Source organism: Enhydra lutris, unplaced genomic scaffold (genome assembly GCF_002288905.1).
Source record: "Enhydra lutris kenyoni isolate GAN:26980312 unplaced genomic scaffold, ASM228890v2 scaffoldscaffold86, whole genome shotgun sequence".
Taxonomy (NCBI): Eukaryota; Metazoa; Chordata; class Mammalia; order Carnivora; family Mustelidae; genus Enhydra; species Enhydra lutris.
This window is the reverse complement of record NW_019154170.1, coordinates 1,969,989-1,983,903: the sequence shown is the minus strand read 5'-3', so window position 1 is coordinate 1,983,903 and position 13,915 is coordinate 1,969,989. Positions and strand designations below refer to the sequence as shown.

At 63.6% G+C, this 13,915-nt stretch overlaps 1 protein-coding gene across 2 annotated transcripts in view; it reads right to left on the bottom strand.

Annotated features, from left to right (window-relative positions):
* Window positions 1-2,520: 2,520 nt before the first annotated feature.
* The window catches only part of LOC111161748 (MLLT1, super elongation complex subunit), a 64,999-nt gene continuing 53,604 nt past the window's right edge, over window positions 2,521-13,915 (bottom strand). For both annotated transcript variants that reach the window (XM_022525658.1, XM_022525659.1), the window contains 6 exons: window positions 10,351-10,438; window positions 8,385-8,493; window positions 6,068-6,167; window positions 5,687-5,758; window positions 5,413-5,484; window positions 2,521-5,228 (listed from right to left, as the gene is read on the bottom strand). In XM_022525658.1, the coding sequence (XP_022381366.1) occupies window positions 5,100-5,228; window positions 5,413-5,484; window positions 5,687-5,758; window positions 6,068-6,167; window positions 8,385-8,493; window positions 10,351-10,438 (570 nt within the window). In that variant the 3' untranslated portion in view covers window positions 2,521-5,099. The remainder of the gene's footprint in view (window positions 5,229-5,412; window positions 5,485-5,686; window positions 5,759-6,067; window positions 6,168-8,384; window positions 8,494-10,350; window positions 10,439-13,915) is intronic.

The following is a 13,915-nucleotide window of genomic DNA, read 5'->3' as shown; positions in this document are numbered from 1 at the left end:
CAGGATACATTTATTATTTTTTTTTAATTAAAATTGAAACTTAAATGTTAACAGGAAACTTCAGGATAACGAGATAAAACGTTCTAGAACTCAGGCTGATTAGGCTAGGTGGGAAAGCAACCATGCCGGCCTCTCTGGGAAACTCTAAGAACGGAATGATAATTAACAGAGGGGACTAGTTCTACTAGTAATAAAGAAATGACAAAGCCACGGTAGTGAAAAGCTCAGTGAGGGGGCGTCAGTGACAGGCAGAGGAGAGGAGCGCGGCACACAGACGAGCGTGCAGGAATGGAGTGGCCTTTCGGGTAAGCGGAGGAAGCACGGGTTAGCCCGTGACCATGACTGGGGATGCCCGGCCTCGTGTAGCTACTGCGGAGAAGGAGCTGGGGCCCTGCCTCCTGGCAGGATGCGCTCCGGACGGAGCAAATGGAGAGGGGAGAACGAAAGCAAGGGAGGGAAGAAAAGGGAGGAGAAAGCATTGAATTGGTGGAAGGAGCCTGGAGAGAACTCGTAAACCTTGTATCATGCTTGACCGGGAATAAGCACCCAGCGGTGCAGGAAGAAGTGGGACGAGGATGTCAGGCTCCTGCGTGTTGAGGGACGCGGGCCGCACACAGGACGGAAGAGCAAGCGGGGAACTCTGGGCCACGCAAGAGCCACATCTCATGCTCCGAGAAGAACACGCGCGGGGGCACAAGCAGGCTGCCGCCCACGAGCCTCCTCCGAAGGCGGGCCGGTGAGGCCAGGGCTGGTGTCCCCATACCCCCAACCCGCCAGCCCCGAGACCCAGTCGCGCCCCTGCCCACGTGCAGCTGTGTGCAGCCACGGAAGAGGAGCAGGGGGAAACCGTCCCGAGCCCGCCCACAGGACTGGTGGTGCGGGTTAGGGTGCATCGGCACCGTGTAAGGAGGGAGCTCGCAGATGCGTTCAGGAAGAGGTGTGCGGGCGGCCGCTGTTTGGGAGGGAGCACTGTTGTGGTCGGGAGCGGAGCGCGGCTCCCGAGGGACGCATGAGAAAGTGGACGCGGAAAAGAAGCAGGAATGAGGGTCATGTGCCTGTGGAACCTGCAGACTCCTCTGGAGTCATCAAAATAGACATTTACGACGTAAGATTTGGAAATATTCAAGGCAAAAGCATTGAAAGGGGACAGAGATGTCCTATGGATGAAAGAAACAAATCACCAACACGTTGTGCAACTGTTTCCAACTGAAAGACGAAAAGGAAACTTTAAAGGCACCAGAGACCAAAGCCTCAAAGGGACTTCTCAGCCCATCCGGCGGGAGGCAGACGGCCCAGGAGCAGCCGCAGAGCCACAGCGGAGCGCGGGAGAAGAGAGCGCGGCTGCCCACCTAGAGCTCCGCACCCCGTGGAGACACCTTTAGGCACCAAGGATGACACAGACTTTTTTCTTTTTTTTAAGGAACTGAATTCCCTGCCGCTAATGAGAATTCCTCAGGGCGCCCCCCCCCCCGGGGGCCAACACGCGTGTGCAGCCGCGGGAGCACGTGCCTGGGCTCAAGTCTCAGAATGTGCCTACGTGCGGCGCCGCAGGCCCGGCGGCTCTCCGGACCGCTCTGTCCGCCCCGCGGGGACTCCGGCGGCAGCTCCCGCGCCATCCAGGGCTCGGGAAGAGGCCATGCGACGGTTCTCCGCCCTGCTGCATTCTTGGCCCCGGGCAGTCAGCCCTTCAGTGTGTGGTGGGGCTCCACGTACCCTGGGAACCCCGGGGACCCTCTCTCGCTCTCTGCCCCTTCTTTAGGAGCTCAGAGCAGAAACTGCCCCAGGGGACTTGCAGAATCTTTCTCTGGTGGGAAAGACAGGGTGGGAGAGCCCTGATGTTGGAAGCAGAGTTCTGGCCAGGCTGAGAAGGCAGGCTCCCCGGGATCCCATGGGACCCCGCGGGGGCCTGCCACCTTGTCGCAGCTGCCGTGGGCAGAGTGGCCGGGTGCCAGCCTGCCGCGCGGGGCACTCAGGGACGAAGGTCTCGCAGGGCGGACGGGGCTGCATATGTGGGGCCTGTGAGAACTCGGGCTGCTACGGAGTCCAGAGCAAAGGCCGCCACGGACAAACCAGCAGGCAGGCCACCCAGCTCTCAGCAAAGGAAGCTTCACCACCCTTTTTCCACCTATCTTGCCCTTTGTCGTCCTCCCACCCCAACCCATCCCCTCACCCCTCCACCCCCACCCCCCATCTCTCCCATCCCCCATGCCGACCCATTCCCCCCACCCCCCTACACACCCATTCTCCCATATTGTGAAGTCGGGCTTGGTTTTCAATCCCAACCTTGCTGCCGGCTTCCAAGGAAAGAACACACCATCCAAAACAAGACCCAGGACCAAATTCTCCACCATCATCCCTCTCCTGGATTTCTAGCGGCACCATCTGTATTCCTCTAGGAGGCCAACCGTGCTCACACTCCCCCATCCCCACGCCCCCTGCCCAGGCTTGACGCCCACCCTCTCCCCTTCCTGGCTGTTCAAGGAGGAACCAAGCGGACGCACGAGGCTCCACAGCTCTGCTTTCCCATCTGACTTTATTTCACTTTTTTTTTCTATAAAACTCCTCCATAATTTCACAATTTAACAAAAAGTTTAAAATCCAGGACAGAAACAATCCTGTAACTTATTACAAACACGATTCTCCTTTATTCCTTTTATCCAGGAGTTGGTCTCAGGCTGATGAGTGTCCTAGTTCCTAGTGAGACACATTCTTTGTAAAAACCCTTATGGGTAAAAAAGGTATTCGATACCTTTTGCTTTCTGGTGTCGGTTTACATTTTGTTCAGGAGATAGCAAAACACGGGGATTTGCACTGGGGGCAGGGGGCTTAACACTAAACACGAGGCAATCACAAAGTGCCAGCCCCTTCCTATGGAAGCGTCCCCAGAGCCCTTGTAGGCCCAGCTGCCGGGCAGCTGGGGGGGGAGGGGAGCAGCTGGGAATGCTGCGGTCAGGGTCAGGGCCCTGGGTGCCTGGCACGTCCATCAGGTGGTCATGGGGCCAGCACTGGGGCCTTCTGGCCAGAGGAGGTAACTGAGAAGTGGGTTGGTGCTTCTGAAAGCCCCAGAAACAGCAGGAGGGGCCAGACACTGCTGTTCCTGAGGGCAAGCCAAATCCTGGCCTTCCTCCAGCGGCTTCCTGGGCACGGCCCGGCTCCAGAGCTGAGTGCCGCCCAAGCTGCCACACGGAGCTCGGGAGGGCCTATGGCCCTTCCCAGCAGATGCTCCCGAAGGGGAAAGACCAGCTCAGGCTCCTGGCTGTGGCCCCCAGCAGCCTCCGCACACAGAGGGCTGGGCAGCGGCTGCCTTCCGTGTAGCCCACGTCAGGCCGGTTCCTTCAGTCCAATGTCTTAGAGTTTCCAGAGAAGAAAGGTGCCCCACTTTGGAGTATTGTCGGCCTGCCTGGGGAAGGGGACGGTGACGGCACGGAGCCCGCCACACAGGCCTGCCCTCTTCCTAATACCTCAAGGCAGTGGGGTCAGGAGAGAATCAGAGCAGACGGCGAGGAGTCATGGCGGTTTCCTCTGCAAAGCTCCTGGGCCTTCCCAGCGAGTTCTGGGGACTTCACCAGGGAGGCTGAAGTCTGGGGGAGTCTTGGAGGCAGGGCTCCCCCAGGAGTGCTTAGGGTCTGCCTCACAGACGAAACCACAGGGAAGGGGAACCTGGCACTCCCCGCATCGGAGCTCAGAACTGGGGGGGAGGAGAGACCCTCTGACGGTGGGCTTGGGGGAGAGGGTGAGCCCACCTCTGGGCCCCACCCCAGTCCTTTTCCCCACATCTCCTTCACGGCAAAAGTCGGGGGAGGGGGTAGGGGAACCTTGAGTCGCGGCTGGGGGAATAGAGGCTGACTGAGCACACAGGGACCCCACGCCAAGGAGCCCCATCCCAGGGGGATGACGCCACGAGGGCGTACTGGCTGGGAGCGAGGGGCCGGTGTGGCCCTTGGAGAGTCTCAGGCATGCGAGGAGCTGGGTCTCTGGACCGGCGTGGCTCGCGGGGGTGGGAGGGCCGAGCCCAAGCCAGAGCCGCATGTGCCCGGAAGGGCCTGCCACTGGCTGGGCCCAGCCACGAGGGACTGGCTCTGAGTCCTGACACTCCTCAAAAAACTCCACAAACTATCCCGTCTTATTTGGCAAAAGCTCATTTTTTCAAAGTTCGAAGACTCCAACAGCAGAAGGAAGAGGGTCCTATGGAAGGAGAGAGGGGACGAGCCGTGGGGGGAGGGGCGGCCCCGGCAGGGCCTGCAGCTGCGGAGCCCAGGTCGGCTCCTGGAGGCGGCCGCCCATCTGACCAGGCACCAAGCGCGCCCAGGCCCCTGGGTGCCCACGGACCTGCTGGCCCGTCGTAGTGTTCGCCGGCCCCGGGCAGGGCCCTCTGCGCCCCGGGAGGACGACGCGTCCCCTCGCCTGGAGAGGGGCCCGTGCTGCTCCAGCTCGGCCTCCGGCCCAACGACCAGACCAGTGGAAATGTCTTAACCTAAAAGTCCCACCGAACTCACCCCCCACCCACCACGTGCAGCGCTGCCACGGAAACGCACACCCGGCCGCCGCTCTGGTACCTACAGTGCAGACAAACACGCACACTAGAGAGAACTGTACAGACGAGTCCCAGCACAGTAAGAGCCCGCGGGGGACTGCGACCCTCTGCGCTCCTGGGGCGCGGGGGGAGTGGGGGGGGGGTGAACCGTTCGGGGAGGCTGGAGGCAGTGCCCTGGCTGCTCGGAGAGGCCCGGGCAGTGAGACCAGGCCACGCGCCCCTCCGCGGAGCGAGGGCCCCACTGCCGGCACCTTTCCTCCCCTTCTGAGGCGAGGCCGGTGCTGCCTTCAACGCCCGCTGCTTTCCGGGGGGCGTGCAGGGATGGCCCCTGCATGTTGGGGAGCAGCGCTGGCCGGCCCCCCCTCAGCCTCAGGGCTCCCGCTAAGGTGGTGGGGAGGGCGGGCCGGGAGCCGACGAGGAAAGTGCAGCTGGCCGTGTGGGCCGAGGACAGGGCGGTCACTAAGGCAGTGCTGCGGGTGGGTGAGTCGAGAGAGGAGGAGGAAGGCGGGGCCCGGATGCGGCCGCCCAGGGCCCCAGTGAACAGGGCCCGGCACCCGGCCCAGGGTCATGTGGCCACGGCCTCCAGGTAGCTCTGCAGCTTACGCACGGTGGTCTCGTCCAGGGAGAAGAGATCGAAGTCGAAGGTGGTATTGGTGACGTTGAAGTGGCCGGTCTCCTCGATCAGGTTGACGATCTAGAAGATGGTGGCAGGGTGGCGTCAGGAACAGGGGGCGGGTCTGGGGTGGCCCTCCCCCCAGCAGGCTCTGAGAGGGGAGAGGAGTGGGGGAGGAGGAGGGCTCCCTGGGGAGGAACGCTTCGGGCAACCCCCCACCCCCAGGACTTGGGCCAGGGCCAGTGGTGGGGGCGGGGCACCGAACCTGCTGCAGCACGTTCCGCTCCCGCAGGGCCATCAGCCTCCGGTGCAGCTCCACCAGCTCGTCCGTGTAGGCCTGGGGAGTGGCGGATGGGCGCTCAGCCGCAGCCGCCCCAGCCCCTGCCGACAGCTCACCCTGCCCTGCCCGTGAGCCCACCCATCTTGACTCAGGGCCCAGGGGAAGAGGAAGGCCGGACAGGGAACCCGGTGGGAGAAGCGCATCAAGCTCTGGGGTCCTGGGGTCCCCAGCCCCCAGCTGCCCAGTCCCAGCCCGCCACCTTGTCATAGGTGCCCCTCCTGAGGATCTTCTCGGGCTTGCTGCAGGACTCTGGGCTCCTCCGGCCTGATGCCTGCAGGACAAACCCGGGTCTGCTCAGAGCTCTCGCCTTCCTCCCCTCCTCCTGCCCGCAGGAGACCCTCCCACCCGTCCAGGGCCAGCCCATCCTGGCGAGCAGATATCTCTCTGGGGTCTGGGGGGCGGGGGTGGGGAATCAAGCCTCAGACTCCAAGTCTTGGAGAACCACAGCCCAGGAGCAGGCCACGGGCCGTCCCTTGGCCCTACATCCAGGATGTGCGGGCTGAAGCAGAGACCTGATCACCAAGAGACCCCCTTCTCCTCCTCCTGACTGGGCCACCTGGGCCGCCCCTCACCCCCTTACCTTGCTGTTGGGTGGGGGTGGTTTCTTGGAGGGAGGGGGCTCTCGGCTGGGCAGGCAGGAGTCGGCGCTGTTGTCACTCTCACTGTCACTGAAGCTCAACCTGAACACAGGACACGGCTCCGTGTCAGGCTTCCGCCACCCACTGTTCCAGGGACCTGGGCTGCTGCCCCGTGGGCCTGGCGTCCACCCCATATTCCCGCTTCCGCGCTCCCCTAAATCAACTTCACTCGGTTCTAGGCAGCTACTGCCGATAGAAAGCGGCTCAGCTTCCAAGCACAGAGCCCCAAGAGCAGCGGGCTGGCACCCTGAGAGGCTTGGCGGGGGGGCGCAGGGCTCCTGGGTCGGAACCCAACCCGAGGGTAGTCTGCTGCTGGGCTGGGTTCTGCTGCTGGCGGCCGAGCACGTGGAGCTGCGGCGCTCTGGACAGCAGGCCTCCCTCAGGGGCACGGGGCAGCCTGTCCTAGGGATGAGCGCTCAGGCTGTCTCAGAGAGGAGGGCGTGATGACTCAGGGTTCAGAATCCCCCACACGCGTGAGCCTAGAGCCACGTCTCTCTCACTCCGTCTCTGCGCTAAACGTGCCGGCCGCTGCCTTTAGCATTCCCCAATCTCCGGAAGCCCAGGACGCAGGTGTGGAGGGAGCCCAATCCGTGGGCCAGGCGCACACACAGCACCCTTGGGAAGACTCTGTCCAGGACCTCCGGGCCCTGAGGACACCCCAGGGCCGTCCTGGGAAGGAGCAGCCCCACAGCTGTGGCTGCCTAGCTCCTCTACCGCACCTCGGGTCCGCCGGCTGCGTTCTCCCGCTGCCTGACACAGGCCTCCCCAGGGAACAGTGCGAGAAGCAGCGGGACCCACAGAGGCCAGAACCTCAGGCCCGGGGGGCTCTGTTCTCACTGCCCTGGGGTCAGGGCTGTCCCGTCCTTGGGAGGGTGCGTGGACTCCTCCCACAAGCAGCACCCAGCCCCAGGGCCCCAGGTTCCTGCTCTCTTTGGGGCCCAGAGGCTGCTCTCTCCCCAACTCCCGCAGCTGCGGGTCCCCAGAGGGAAGGCAGGCGGGCAGGTCTCCTCGTTGCCCGGGTAGCACACGGCGTCAGCCAGGCCCAGGCACAGCCCCGGTGCCCCAAGCACCCTTCAGTTCCCCTGCATCTGTGGGCCCCCACACAGCAGCTCCCCACAAGGCAGACAGGACAAGGTGGGGTTCTGTCAGCTCATCCCAAGCAGCCACGAGGCCAATGTGGCCCCTTTCCCAGCACTCCAGAAGGCCCGACCTTCCACGTCTGACCCTAGAAAAGGACACTGAAGGTGCTTATGCACATCTGGTCCCTGTGCGGCTCGGGGAGCCTCTCAGGAACGGGGGCCACCTGTGTGAGCGCTCGGGCCCCCCCGCTCCCAGTGCCCCCGACACCCTGCACGCAACACTGCCAGCACCACACCGGGCGGGGCAGGAAACACCACCATCGGTTCCTCCTGGCCTGGGATGGTCCCGAGCCACCCTGGCCCAGCCCCATCTGCCCTGCCCCGAGCCTGCCTGCCAGAGCACAAGCCCCTTTACAGCCTCCCTCGGCCGCAGCTCTCAGGACGGCGAGGTAGCCACCGCGACCAGCACAGCACCACTCAAGCCCCCCGCCAGGCTTTCCTGACCCTCGGGGGTGCAGACTCAACGCCCAGCCTCTCTGAGACACGGGCTGCTGACTCCCGGGTCCAGCCGATCTGCTGGCCTGGCACCGAGGCCGACACCTGCTCTGGGCTGGAGGCTGACAACACACAGCCGCCCTGGAGGTGGGCTCGTTCCAAGGGTCTGAGGGTACCCAATGGAGGAGCCTGGCTCACCCTGCTCCGAAGAAAGGACAGACGTCACCTTCCCCAGGCCAGTGGGAAGCCACAGCATCTCCCTGTGCTGGGGTGTCTGCAGGTCCCAGGAGAATTTTCAGTCCGTCCTCACCCTGTGCCACCCATGTGGGGGAGGGGGAGGTGGCCTCCTGGCCCCAAAGCAGAGGAACAAGTCCCCCTCCCCCCCAACCACCGTGTAGCCTGAACCGGGACTGGCCCCGGGCTGCCGGGCACTGCCTCACTCCCTTCTCTGGTGGTGCCTGCACGTCGTGCCCTCAGCACCCCTGCCCTTCCGGCCAGCCGGCCACCTAGAGAGCCTCAGCCTCATGGAACCAAGCACGCAGCCCCCAGGCAGGCTGGGGGAGCTCCACGGATGCTGCCCTCCTGGCCCTGCCTCCCCAAAGCCCCCCAACTGCAGCAGAGGCAGGTCGAGCCACCCCGGGTCGCCCTCACGCCCACCCAGCTTGCTCCCCGCTGGCCCGGGCACCTGGAATCCCTCCCAGCGTTCGTCTTGCCAGAGGCCTCCTCGCCTGACGAAGAGTCGTCCTCGTCGGACTCCTCGGACTGTAGGTCCTCCACCATGGAGCGCAGGGGTCCTGGGGAGCGCGACGAGGGAGAGAGAGGAGGGCAGAGAAGGAAGATCAGGGCTCTGTCTGGATCCTACAGGCTCCCCTGCACACTCAAAGGCGACATGGAGCTTCCTGAAACCATGACCCCAAAACACAGCCATGCAAGCCTGCCTCGGAGGTCCCTCCCGCCAGAGTGAGGTCTGCCACCCACCCCTAAGAAAGGCCCCCATGGCCACCCTCTTCCTGAGGGACCCCGTGGCTCCCCTGTCCCCTACCTTCCTGGCTCTGCTCACAGGACTCTGGCCCCTGGCCCTGGGCACAGGCCTCTGGCCCCTGGCCTTGCTCACAGGCCTCCGGCCCCTGGCCCTGCTCACAGGTCTCCGGCCCCTGGCCTGTAGCAGGACTGCAGGGCCCCTCCATCTCCCAGGCCGATGGGGCAGCCCTCCTCTGCTCTGGGTGCAGGGAGCACAGCCTCTGCCTAGAGCCCCTGCAAGCCAGCCCCGGCCAGGGAGGGCGAGGCAGCCAGACCTGGGGGCTACAGCACCCTCCCGGGCTGCCTGCGCCCCTATTTGGGCCTGCCCAGCCCTTCGGCAACCCCCTCCGCTGCTCTGGGCCAACCGTCCTCTCCTCTCTCCAGAGGCTCACAGTTCCAGTCCCCTACAGACGGCATCTTGGTTTATATTCCTGTTACCAAGGCAACAGAGGGACACAAAGCCCTCAATTACCTTGGTCACATGATCCTGCTTGGGCAGGTTCCCCCTCCCTTCCCCGTAGATAAGAACCCTTGGAGAGAGTGTGGGCTTTGAGCATCCCATCCCCCATTCCCCTCAGCGACTGCTGTCTGAATTCCAGGCCAGACCCTCCCCCCACCCCCAACCCCCCCAACCCCCTGCACATGCTCCAGTCCCCAGCTCTCCCCTACCCTTGAAAAAAGATTCAAGACTGTGGGGGCAGGAAAATCTTGGCCCCATCCACCAGAAGTTATGCTTCCGGTTTGAGGGTGAGCCCCGCGTTGCCTTCTCACATCAGCACCCCGCAGGCCAGGGGCCCCCAGGCCCACTCTGCACCCGAGGAAGGCCCTCCCTGCTCTGAGGGCAGCCAAGTGGGACTTCGGGCTTCTCCCCCTCCAGCCTTCCCAAAAGGGACGCAGGGAAAAGACAGAAATGCAGACTGCCAGGATCTGAGCCTGTTTCCAGCCCTGCCCCGAGAGCGATGCGGAGGTGGCCGTGGGGATGGGTGTGGGGGCCGGAGGGGAACGGGGTGGGGGAGGGGTGAGGTGAGGACGGGGTGGGGGGTAGGCAGAGGAAACGAAGCCTCTATCTGCTGGGGGCAGGGGTACTGGCAAGGAGGGGTGTCTGCTGGGGGGGGGGGCCAAACGAGAAAGGGGCCCCTCTCCAGAGGCCCAAGGCCACAGGCAGGCAAAGCTGAGGCCCCCCTTGGGGACAAACACCAAGGACGGAAGAGCCGGGAAGAGCCCCACTTCTCACGCCTGGCCGCCGGTCGGGGCGGGGGGGCTGCTTCTGTGTCGCTCTTTAATCCGGTCGCCCTGAGCCTCCACAAACCTACGGACACGCATCTGGGGGCCTGGTCTGGGAATGTCCAGGGCCAGGCTCCCCCACTCTTCCTGTCACTCGGGGCCTTCCCTATCACCCACCCCATGTGCATGCCCACGAACGATTCTGGCCTTCAGACTCGGGGCGCGCGGACGCTCAGGCGGGGAGCGAGCCCCCATGCACGTCAACGGTGCGGAGAAGACAGTCGTGACGTCCTCTGGAGCCCAGTCCCCCGAGCCTCACTGGCTCCAGGCGGCCAGGGGCTGCCCATGCACAAGAATACTCCGCGGGTACTGAGACCCGTCCCCCGCCCGCCCTCCGCACCACGCACCTTGACTGTGGTTCTGGGAAGGCTCGAAGTCCGAGTCCGAGCTCGAGTCGGAGCTGGAGCTGGAATTGGAGGGGCTCGACTGTGCAGACTTCAGCCCGGGGCAGTGGGGATGGGCAGGGCAGAGGGAGAGAAAACAAGAAAATCTTTCAGTCCAGAGGGAAGGAGTGGCAGTACATGCCCTCTGGATGCAGGAGCGCCTGGCCAGTCTCCACCCAGACCCTGAGGCAAAGGGTCACCAAGGCGTCAGAGCCCAGCACCCTTGGCCCAAGGCTCACACAAACTCTGGGTCCCCCTTCGTCCCAAGACACCAGTTTGCATTCAAAATGCAATGAAGGGACTTGAAATTCCTAGCAGTTCCAGGACAAGCTGCAGACCACACGTCCAGTCCGTCCATCCCCCGGGGCAGGAAGACAGGGGACTAGTTAAGCTCTTAATGCTGTGCAAGGGTTGGTGGTTGGGGGGTGGGGGGAACGGGAACAACAGTGCGTTTGTGGCAGCTCATCTCTTTGTGGGCCCTGCCCTCCTCTGGTGGCGGCATGCGCTGGCTGGTGTGGGCAGTGGTCCTGTGGGGATCAGCTGAAGGCAAAGGTGGGTACAAAACCCATCTTCTCTTTCTCCCCCTTGTTTCCTCACAGCCCATCCCGAGGCTGAGGGATGACCCAAAGCGGTCTTCCCGCCACGTGCTACCACCCACCGTGTGCCTGAGAGCACGATGAGGCTGTGTGCACGTGACAGGCGGGTGAGGCCACGGTGGACGGGAGCTGGACCCATCATGCTACAGCAGGTCACAGCCCCTCCTCCTTCCTCTTCCCGGGGCCAGCCGCCCCAAGCCCAGCCACCAGGGGGCAGTAAACGCCAAAGCAGGACACCAGACCTTAGGATTGATGCGGGGGTTAAGATACTTGCGAGTTGCACCTGCCGTGGGGAACACATGCAAAGCTACTCCAAAGGGACAGCCCAGGAGGCCGTGGGCCAGGGGCACGGGTTCCAAAGGGCAGAAGAGCAGAGCCTGCAGCTCAGGAGGTTGGCCTCGGCCCGGAGCGCCCCCAGAGTGCAGGGGCCCCAGCAGGCCTGTCCAGCCCTCTCTAGCCTCTGGGGACCCTCTGAAGGGAGACAGCTTCAGCACCAGGGACCAGGCCCCCCCCACAACACACACACCGTCACAAGGAGGGAGGAGGGGGCCGGGAGACAGGCATAGGCAGCCCGCAGTGCCTGTTCAGTCCCAGCCGGCGCCGCATGAGAGCCCGTGGCCTGCTGCAGGATGGGACAGCCCCTCGAGATGACCCGTGGAGCAAGGGCAGCCCCCAGCCCGAGGAAGGGGCCCTGGGAGGGCCCAATTCCTCCCTCACCCCATAGACCCACAGAGTGATGCTGGCTGCCCAGGCACAGAACACTTCTCGCCTGACGAGTTAAAGAAGTTTTTTTCTCTACAGGTTAGCACAGCCCACCGGAAGCCACTCTAGGCCTTCGTGATGGGCGTACCCCTGCGTACCCCCTCCACATCCCCCTTCCCACCAGCCAGTGATGTTCCCTGGGGAGCCCTCGCTGGGAAACCCAGCCTAGACAGCCATCAAACACAGACCAGCGAAGACGTGCGACACACACCAGCATGAACCCCAAACCCCAACAGGCCTAGAGCCGAGCAGTCCCACAGGCACGCAGACCCTGGAACTCTTACCCTGGTGCAGGCGTGCTGGGTTCAGACCCTAGCTTTCTCATCAGCACCTCTGGTTTTCAGCCTCAGTTTACCTATCTATGAAAAAGCGACTTTGCTGGTCTTTGCTATAATGTGTGTCTGTACTAGGTGTTAGCACACCGAGCTCGAGGTCAACTGTGCCACTGACCTCTGAGGACACAGGATTCAGACAGGACTGGGCCAGGGGCGTGGGCGGTAAGGGCTGAGTACTAGACCAGGGGTGTGGCAGTGCCTGGTTGGGGAACTCAGGTCAGCAGACTCTGGATGTGGGGAGCCCCCAGGGACCAGCCTGGGCCCCGTGTCAGATAGGCAAGCACTGGTGTTGTCCCTGCCAAGCAGCAAGACGCCCTTCTCAGGAGGACTTGTCCTCTTCCTTCCACGCCAACCCAAAGGGTAGGGGAAGGGAACCGAGAAATGGTTTCAGCGGAAAGAGCCTAAAGGAGATGTAGGTCAGAAAGTGCACGGGGGCTCACTGTGAGCACTGCCCAAGTGTCCCGGCCCTCAGGCCACATGGAGTGTCCAGAAGGAGGGTGGAGGGCCACCTAGGGCGTGACTGGATGGGGGCCACTGGCTCAGGAACCCCAGGGGCCAAAGAGAGTAGAGAAAAGCCACTGCAGCGGCTGGGGAGCTGGGCCCAGGGCCACAGACAAGGAGCTACCCGGCCACCTCTGAGGGCTATGGGGAACGGCAACTCAGGGTCCTCACACGGTCAGAACTTTTGGGTGCTGGTGCCTCACATGGCCCCCAGGGTCAAGGGCTGGGGAGGCCTGTGTCTGGAAGGCTAGCCCGCCTCCTCCATCAGGCATCTGCACCTCACTGCGGTCCCAGGGTTGGCAAATGCCCGCGAGCCACCGTCTGGCATCCTGTGGGTGGTTTGGATCTCATACATGCAGGGACCTCCAGCAGCTAAGCCTTGTCATTCAGAGGTCTCTCGGGACATGGGAAGCTCTTCTTTAGCCAGGAGAACCCCCAGGCTTCCTAGAGCAACTCCAGCCTTGGGACACAGTGCCCAAGGCCACAGACCCCGGATGTCCAGCCAGCCCACACAGGGCAGCCACCCCCAGGGGCAGGAAGTGCCCCACATAGCCTGCCAGTGCTCATGATGACCACACCGGGAAGGCGGCCTGGGCACCAGCAGCAGGTCACCGTGTGCAGATCAGGAGAGGGGGCGTCCAGAGGAGGGGGTGCCACCTCTCCCCCACCATGCAGGTCCGCCAGCCTTGCGCCCGGAAAGGCCTGGCCTGAAAGCAGCTGAGGTGAGGAGGGAAGGGCACCGGCCCACAGCTGCAGGTGCTGGGCAGACGGAGGAAGTGGCGGCTGGAACAGCTGCTACCAGCAGCCAAGGAAGCTCCAGCCGCCAAGTGAGCTCCCGCTGTGGCCCGGGACTGCTGGGGGCTCCCACAGAACAGGCCCCGTCCCGGGGGGCTCCAAGGTCACTGGCAGATGGAGGAATGTACGGCACACATCACTGACAGCTCTGTGTGTACCCCTAAGCCAGCGGGGTGCATGGTTACCCACGGGCCAAATTGTCGTCCCAAGCCCACACCATCGCCTCCGACAGTCTGCCCGCGGGAGCCACTCTCCAAGTCCCAGCAGAACTCTGAGCGGCAACACCAGAGGCAAGGCTTCTGCCTCCCACAGTGAATGAGGATTTGGAAACACAAAAAGGCAGTGGGGGCAGGGACGGGTGACACAAGTTGGGGGTCACTCAGCCACTCCTCCAGCCAAGCACCTGTCCTCTGACCCCCAGATGCCACACAGCAGTGGGGGGGACGGCGCCCCCAGAGGCCCCTGGGAGGTCTGGCTCCCCAGGCAGCCATCTGGCTACTGCTGCCCCACGACTCTGCCGTCTCTAACAGCGACCTCCAG